We start from the raw sequence: 8184 nt of genomic DNA on the forward strand, positions 1-8184 counted from the left end.
GGAAAAATAAAGAGACTACTTAGCCTTAAAGTCTTGGTCAAGAATTCAGAACCTACAAAATAATCGCCCCACTCATAAGTGTGGGTACTGAAAGGGATGTTCTTAGCTTCATTAAAATATAAAGCACAATAAGTATGAGTCAAAGGGAGCATAAATCACAAATCAGAAGAAAAGTTTCCCATCAGAGCACTCAGTTCAAGAAAGAAATGATGAAACCTAAAGGGTGCTGACATCAATAACCCACTTCCTTACCATAAGTAGGTGAAAAGGAAGTAACAGAATTTAAAATTAATTGTATCAAATAGATGTTTTGAAAGAATATAGGCAGTTGTACCCCAGGGCACATACTACATAGGAAGAGCTGGATCTCCCTCAGGTTGTTTTGGGCTCCTGTTTCACTTGGGATGTCAGAGCTTCTCTCCCTGCTGGCTGTGAGAAGGAGCCAGCTGGAACAAGCACCCTCTCGACAAGGCTTTTATGGTTACCTAAAAGCAGGGGTGTAAAACCAAGCACAACCATTAACGGGAATGGTTGGAGGCAAAAGCTTGGCTTTTAGCTGCTTGCTGCAGGGGGGAAGCTTTGTTTTGCTGTGAAGTTAGGGCTGCTGCTCCACTCCTCCATCCGCTGCACGGCCTCTGTGCCCGACAAGCCCAGAGCCCAGAAAAGGGATCTCCCTGTGTCTGGTTGACTTTAATTATCAGGGAAAGCCAAAGTACCAGGGAATGTTCAATCAAGTCTCTCTCCTCAAAGAAGGGAGTAAAAAAAGCCCAATTAAAAATCCAATAAAACATTGGATTGCACATTGTACAAGGAATTAGTATGAAAAACCCTGGCAGTATTATATTGCAAATCAATGGCTCAGACTCACTGAAATGCTACATTTTGATCAATTATTTAAAAATCATCAAACAGCAAAGAGCACACAGGAGAGCTGCTGAAAACAGTCTGTGGCTGCAGAGGTTTAGAGGGCTGGCTGTGGACACGGATACTGTCTTAGGAAGAAAAGAGGTTTTCAGGCACATCCTGAGCCAGGGGTTGCATTTAATAACCATCATTTAATCATCAGTTCATGCCCAATCCTTCAGGTATTATAACGGCCAATTCAGATTTCACCAAAAGAGCTCTGACAGTCCCTTTTTAACCAATTTAATCCATCTACAGTAGTTTTGTATTGAAATATTTTTAATGACAGGAAGTCTACACAGCCTTTAAAATTTATTTTAATAGACTACTTTTGTCTATTTAATCTAATTCAAGACCAAGTTTGTTTGAAAAAAAAAATTCTTTATAACAGTCTTTGACATCAGCCGTGCTGTATCTTCTGCCCCACTCTGGCAGTAGCCCATGCCAGCCCCACTGCTGTTTGGCATAGGCACCATCTCATTACCTGCAGCAAAGCTGCCAGTGCTCTTGTGGAGCTGAAGGGTGCTCTGGATACTGCTGCCCACAGGGTTCCTTTACTGAGAATCTGATCACCAGTATCTCATAAATCCTCCCTGATGTACTTATGGTCTTTAGCATTTCTGATTATAGATTTGTTAGGGTTTCTTTCAGCTTTATGCATTCTCTGCAATTCACCGTTATTCATTTAAATCCACCCATCTCCCTTTGTCTTTTTCTGCCACATTTTTCATATATAATTTTATTGCTGTTTATATTTCATTCAAGGGGCATGAATTTGATAAATATGACTTCTGTGAAGAATTGTTCCTGTTTAAAGAGAAGGCAACAGATAGCCCATTGAGCTTCTGTAAAAGCCTCTGCATTATTGCCCTAATTTTTTAAAATATATTTTCCTCTCCAGTGACTTTTACTCAGAATTGCCTCAATTGCATAAAATAGATGCTTTTTCTATTGCTAAATATATCAAAGAGAATTCATTCTTGGTGGCATGAGAAATTACAGATAACAACTCAGCAGGATTCAAAAAAGAGCTGATGTCTATGCAGACATTCAGACCTTTCCAGAGCAAGATGAAGAACTTTCAGATTGGAAACAGTCCTCATGCTGTAGGGCAGGAGGCCATGGCTAAGTGGAGAGCCTGAAAGGAAATACGGTCTCCATCCTGAGCATGGCACAGCTGTTGGCAGCCAGGGTCTGGCAGGTTTCTGCACCTTCCCCTGGAGAATTCAGAATGGATTTTGGTCACAAGATGGTACCATGTTCATGGGACCTTGGTTCCAATGACATATTGGGGTGCAGAGAAGTATTTCTACAGTTTCAGTGAAAATCTTGCCACTCTTCAGTATACTCTCTGTGGGGGTGGAAATAACCCCAAAATGCATTAGGTGAAGGCATGATTCACTTCGTGTGGCAGCCACAGCAAACTGGGGGAGATGCACACTAAGGAAGGTACAAGGCCTCCTGTTTTCCTAACCACCAAAGCATGTGACTGCTGCAACACAAAGGCTTAGAAGCTAACTTAAAAAGAGAGGGTACAAGAACAATTGTTATGACTGTCATAACAATTAGCTCACTCCTAGATGAGAATTCCAAATTGATTATCACCACTGTGTTATGAGTGTATCTTTAGTCTTAATATGCATGGATCATATGGGATCAGGTATGGTTGAGAAATTTCTGACAAACTGGGAACATCAAGATCCTTGATTTTGGTGAAGTCTCTTTACAATGCCTGTCAGGGCCACAAATTCAAGTGCTTTAGGAGCCCCAGATGCCCAGGAAGGCCTGGCATCTCCACAAGATAGGTCTGTCTTGAGCTGGGTGGCCACACCAGTCTCTATTGCTTCCAGAGTCCCAGGGAAGAGGGACTCTGCTGCCCTACCTCTGGATGTAACATGCTTCACACTTACTCATCTGTGGGTTTATGTTGGGAGCAGGAAGGAAAGGAATGTGACTTTCCTTGCCATATTTCTAGAAAAACTAAATCTGACTCTGGAAAAGGATGGACACAAACTCAAAGTGTGTGTACAATCATTGCTGTCATACACATTCTCTCCCTGTTTTTATTTCACATTGCTCTTTGGCCCTGGCTGATGCTGCAGTGCTGGGAAAAAAGCTTCAGTAGGCATCAAACCCTGCACCAGAGGTTCAGCAGTGCCCTGGGCTTGAGCCCTGGGCTAGACATACACCTGTAAAAAATGACTATCACATTTCAATCACTGAAGCACTAACAAATTCCACATTTTTTGAGAAACCACCAATAGAGTAAAGAGGATCTGTGAGGGTTGGGAGGTATCACAGCCTAGAGGATGTGTCTGCAGTATCCAGTTGGAACACGGGGAAATTGCAGCTCCACAGGACAAGGGAGGGAAGTTGCTGGCAGCAGCAGCAGTTTCAGCAGGGATCACCAGGCTGCTTGCTCCAGTGGAATGCTGTTTGGAAAAACAGTTTGTGTGCTGAGCCTTGTGCTGCTGTGTCCTGGTGATTGCCTTCTGCTTCTGGGTCCCAACCTAAGGCTGGCATGTAGCATGCCCTGGAAATGGCATCGCTAATGAGGTTCTCCAAAGGACTGACCACTTCCAAAAACCATGGCAGGAAGTCTTTAGCTAAGAAGAGGCCAAAGCCATTCTATATCAAAGGCAGTTTTTCTGCTGCTGAAGCATGAGGCTTCACATGGCTGGTAGGAGAGAGGAACAGGCAGACTCAGAGTAGGGTGGGCACAGATTACTGGAAACATGGTATTCATTGGCACAACAGAGATGGTAAATGTCTCCCGAGTTCTCAATTTATGCAGAGCAATAAACATTACCAGAAGCATTATCAGCAATTTTATAGAGCAGTAAATATTAGCAAAACCACTAATTTTTAGAGTTTATTTTTGTCTTTTGGAGATTCTGTCCAGCTGGATAATCTATCAGGATTGCCAACATTTGTTTACTATTTCTGAGAGGCAGCCACTGCTGAGCTACTGAAGAGTACTCAAAACTGTTTCAAAAACTCAGTGCTGAACATTCCAGCAGTGCTTGCTTGGCACTTGGTAAGGCTCTGAGGAAGATGCAAGCACAGCTACATACACTGTACAGCCAGTACAGCCCTCAGCAAGTCTGGCAGCATGAGCCCAAACTGTGTACACAGCTCTCTGGAAAATCCCAGCTATCTACATAGCAACATTGACCATCTGACACACACCTGCACCTTTCCACATTTACACTGATTCCTTCAGCACCAGGCTGTTCTTTCTCTGTGTCAATTTATTCTCTGGTGCACAGGTAAGACTGGGGCAAACATGCCCTGCCCAGCAGTCACCCAGGTGACTCCAACAACAGGTTCTAATTCATGATTCATTAATCCAAACAAAATTAAATGCAAAATTTTTTAACCAACAATGCTGTTACAGTCCTAGAGCCCTGAGTTTCATGTACCATTTGTACATCTTGCACATCAGCAAGAATACCTTCAGCTTCATAGAAACAAGTATCACCGATATCCTTTATTTTCTCAATGTGAGTGGCAGGGACTGTACACCATGGAAAATGTGAAAAACTACTGTTAAAGTCTAAAGCCAGGAGCTGCTACTGGATGAGCACACACCAATTTGCTACGCAAAGCCTGGGCTCTCCAGACCATAACATGAGGCCATCTTGGACAGTCAGGGCAGCGATGCACACGGGCAGTTGTTTCTTTATGTTATACCTCAATCTGTAGGAGCAGAGATATGTTATCAGTGAGGGGGGATGCAGGAGTAAGAGAAAATTAAATGCAAGGCAGTTTCTAATCAAGCAAGGATTATCCATTCGGCATGCTGAGCAAGGCACCGCTCATGGAAAAAAGGAATGTGTTACAATGCATTAACACAAACAACCAGGAGTAACTAAGGATGAACAGGCAACTTAACCTGGCAATTCTTAATTTGGCTTCCTAACCTGTCTTTCCCCTTGTTCCTTTCCCACTTAGTCACAGGCTGAAGAGCTTCCCCACAGCATGGTAGCAGAGAGCTCTCCCAGAACTCGCAGGACCGGCCGCACCAGAGCTCTGCAGGGAAGGACCTCTGCACCCCGGGAAGCTCTGGGCAATGTCCAAGGAAGAAACTGCAGCACTGAAGGAGTTCTGCACCTGCAAACCCAAGCAGTAGTCTTGAAGTCTATATAAAGACTGATTTATCACCTCAGTGGACACAAAATATCAAACTTACCAACTGTAGACTCCCCAATATAGGAATTAATTTTCTTTAATAAGAAATGTGTACTGTAGAATTTACTTTGTTTCTTACAGTAAGTCAGCAAGAGAAATACTAAGCAGAAAATGTGATGAAATAATTTAAAAGAGCATTATTTTAATTTCTCTTACATGATTAGGAAACCAGCCTAGGAACTAGTTTTAGTTTCAGTTTACTAGAATTAATTATTTTAGTAATTTAGTAATTGGTAATTTACTATTCATTGTTGGTTTAGGGACAACTATTTTTTTTCTATGTAATTGATAATGAATATTAAATTTAAAATAGGAGTAATTGAATATTGAAATATTGAAATATAATCAAATATTGAAATATATTGAAATATAATCGAATAGGAAAATTAAAATATTAACAACACTGCTCCATACACATCTTTTTGTTGCAACATTGCATAATACTCTGTATTTAAAATGTCATTCTCATTCGACAATCCCTCAAATCTGATTTTATAAAATTTTAAATAACTACATTGCATAGCAATTGTATATGTGTGTGTATATATATATATGGCATATAGTTCCTAAATCCTACTTAGATGGAAAATTGTTCATTTCATTCATCACACCACAGAATACTAAATAGGATTGCTATTCTTTGTAGTGTATTTATAAAAATAATTTTAGAAGTGCTTTGACTTCCACTCTGTTACAACTCATGAAAATATCAGCACTGTAGAACTTTTCTCCAAGTTCAAATAAAGTACAAAACTTTTAAAGCAGGGAAATTTTTACTTCAGGGCAAATTGATATTTAAAGAAGGATTTACACTATTTTATTACTTCAAAATATGCAATCTTTACTACACAGAAAAGTTTGCAAGGAAGTGCTACTGTTCAATCCCCCACATTCCTCAGAATATAGACTTTGGAATATTTTCAGAGTTCAATGAAATATCTCATTCAATAATTGAGTTTCTGTGAACATCAGTGGTAAAATTTCAGTTGTCTATAGGATTTCACCATGAGGCCCTGGCTGTTTCAGCTTTTTAACATTTACATCACTAAAAGCATATGCCACTGTATTTTTTTAATAAGTAGTGTAAATCTGATAGCATATCTTTGTTTCCAATTTATCACGTTTCTTTTCAAAACATTCAAGTAACAACACTCCCTATAAAAGTGTTGAATGATAAACCAAAAAGTCCGCAAAAATAAATGAAAATTTGAAGTTTACAGCCACAATGAAAACATTTACTAAAATGGATTAACCCAATTTAATTTTGAGCCCTTCAAACAACGAATAGTCTTGTAAGATATAACTGCCACTGGATGACATAACCACAAAAAAGGATAACATACTTTGGACTGTCTGGCAGGTTTGGAAGATTATCTTTTCTAAGGTAAACCTCTAGACAAATCTCAGCAGCGGTAAATCTAATAAACTTTACTAAGACCTTTAACTCATTCTTGTGCTTTCACTTAACTTTAAAATATGGTTTTTTAAGCTTCCATGTATTTCTTCAAGAAATATTTTTAATTTTACAATCCCTGGCTAACTTTTAGGATTTATTTTGTTATCAATTACCACAATATGTGCTAACCAACATCCCTATCTGTAATTGTCAGAGCATAATGACCAATTCCAAGTGAACATAAGTAACACACACACTGCAGCAAGCAGGTGAATAATCTGCCCCGAAACAGTGCTAAAACATTAAACAGTAAGAACATTTGACCATCTCTGTTAACTGCAACTCCTCTGAATTCCCTCAGAAATTTGCATGTATGGCTAAGAATAATTTTCCCACAATCCATGCTGGAGCAGTGAACTTCTCAGCAAAACCTGCCTCACTCACAGTTTATCAAGGTTAGCCATAGCATTGTCCACTTACCCATAAAACTGATTATAATACCAGAGACTGTTATAAAAACATTATTTGTAAAGCTGTTTGCACACACAATACACATGAAGACATTGACAGAGTAGGTTTTTATATCCCTGTAGTAATGTATTTGTAACACTGCAGGAAAAGATACAGACACGGCTTAGTAACCCTTACCTTGCCCTCTGCACATCCAGATGGGTCGTCCACCTCCTCCTCCTGTGCTTTCTGCTTTCCACAAGAAGAACTAAGCAGAAGATTAATAAAAGGAGTTTTGTGAAATAAGGCATCTTGCTGGAAATGGGAGCCGGGCACTCTGCACTCCAGTGACCTCCTGTAGTACAAGTCCCCCCGGGCTTGAACATTGAATCGCCTCTAATTCTGGCGTGTCGCCTCGCTGGGCGAGCAGCGGCAGAAACGCCGCGTCCCCGGCGCGATGCATCCGACGGGCTCCCGGCGGCTTCGCACCCAGCGCTTTTCCCTCATCACCGCCTAATGATTGGCCATTACTCACCAAGTTTGCCTCACTGAACATCGCTGCTGGGTCCTAAAGGATACTGACTAAAGCCATTATATAAAAACCCGCAATTCTGCACGCCGGCTTTTTGCTCAATCCCCTAATCTCAGTGCTATCCCCCTGCCAGACTGTAAAACCGGGCTGTCCCTTTTCATTAGGCTTTCTACGTGTTTTGACCCGCTGTGCGGCATCTTTTTCAACTGGTAACTGTCTGTGCCACGTTTCAGACATGTATCTCATTGTAAAATGCACCTATTTTAATGGATTTAGGGCAGTTGAGGCTTTATTTTCTGACTCTTCATGTTGTTGACAACAGAATATGAGCCACTTCCTTTGAAAAAGATGACTTTATTTACTGTTAACTTAAAAGGCAAATAAAAACAGTAACTCCCAACTAATGCATGTATGTAATTGCCTTTACATAAACCAAGTCACAATTAATTTTTTTTTTCCAAAAGGCATTTGCATAATCAGGCACTTTAACTTTTATCAAAGGAGATCAAAACTAAAATTAAAAGCAGCTATTTCTTTAATCACAACGAGGAGGCTGTTTCCAAAATCCATTCAAGGCTTATTTCCTCACAGCCCAGTCACAGGGCAATGCTGATTTGGCCTCTGTGCAGCACCGGGCTGTGCTAGCAGCAGCAGTGCGTGGTGCAGGGGCAGAAGTCTGCTGGGCACAGGAGAAGAAAAGCACATTTTGAGT

The 8184-nt window shown here is 40.7% G+C and overlaps 1 protein-coding gene and 1 long non-coding RNA gene across 3 annotated transcripts in view; one reads left to right on the forward strand and one right to left on the reverse strand.

Annotated features, from left to right (window-relative positions):
- The window catches only part of LOC146767860 (uncharacterized), a 65514-nt gene extending 59900 nt beyond the window's left edge, over positions 1-5614 (forward strand). Inside the window, exon 5 of the long non-coding RNA XR_014954237.1 lies at positions 4858-5614. This is a non-coding gene — a long non-coding RNA (uncharacterized LOC146767860). The remainder of the gene's footprint in view (positions 1-4857) is intronic.
- The window catches only part of LOC110479169 (gamma-aminobutyric acid receptor subunit rho-2), a 34033-nt gene extending 26707 nt beyond the window's left edge, over positions 1-7326 (reverse strand). Inside the window, exon 1 of one of the 2 annotated variants that reach the window (XM_021546248.4) lies at positions 7139-7326. In XM_021546248.4, the coding sequence (XP_021401923.1) occupies positions 7139-7326 (188 nt within the window). Of the gene's footprint in view, positions 1-4092; positions 4874-7138 lie in introns of those variants that run through there. The other variant, XM_085576443.1, reaches the window with a different exon arrangement.
- Between the last annotated feature and the right edge of the window lie 858 nt (positions 7327-8184).

Source organism: Lonchura striata, chromosome 3 (assembly GCF_050655825.1).
Source record: "Lonchura striata isolate lonStrDom1 chromosome 3, ASM5065582v1, whole genome shotgun sequence".
NCBI classification, from domain to species: Eukaryota; Metazoa; Chordata; class Aves; order Passeriformes; family Estrildidae; genus Lonchura; species Lonchura striata.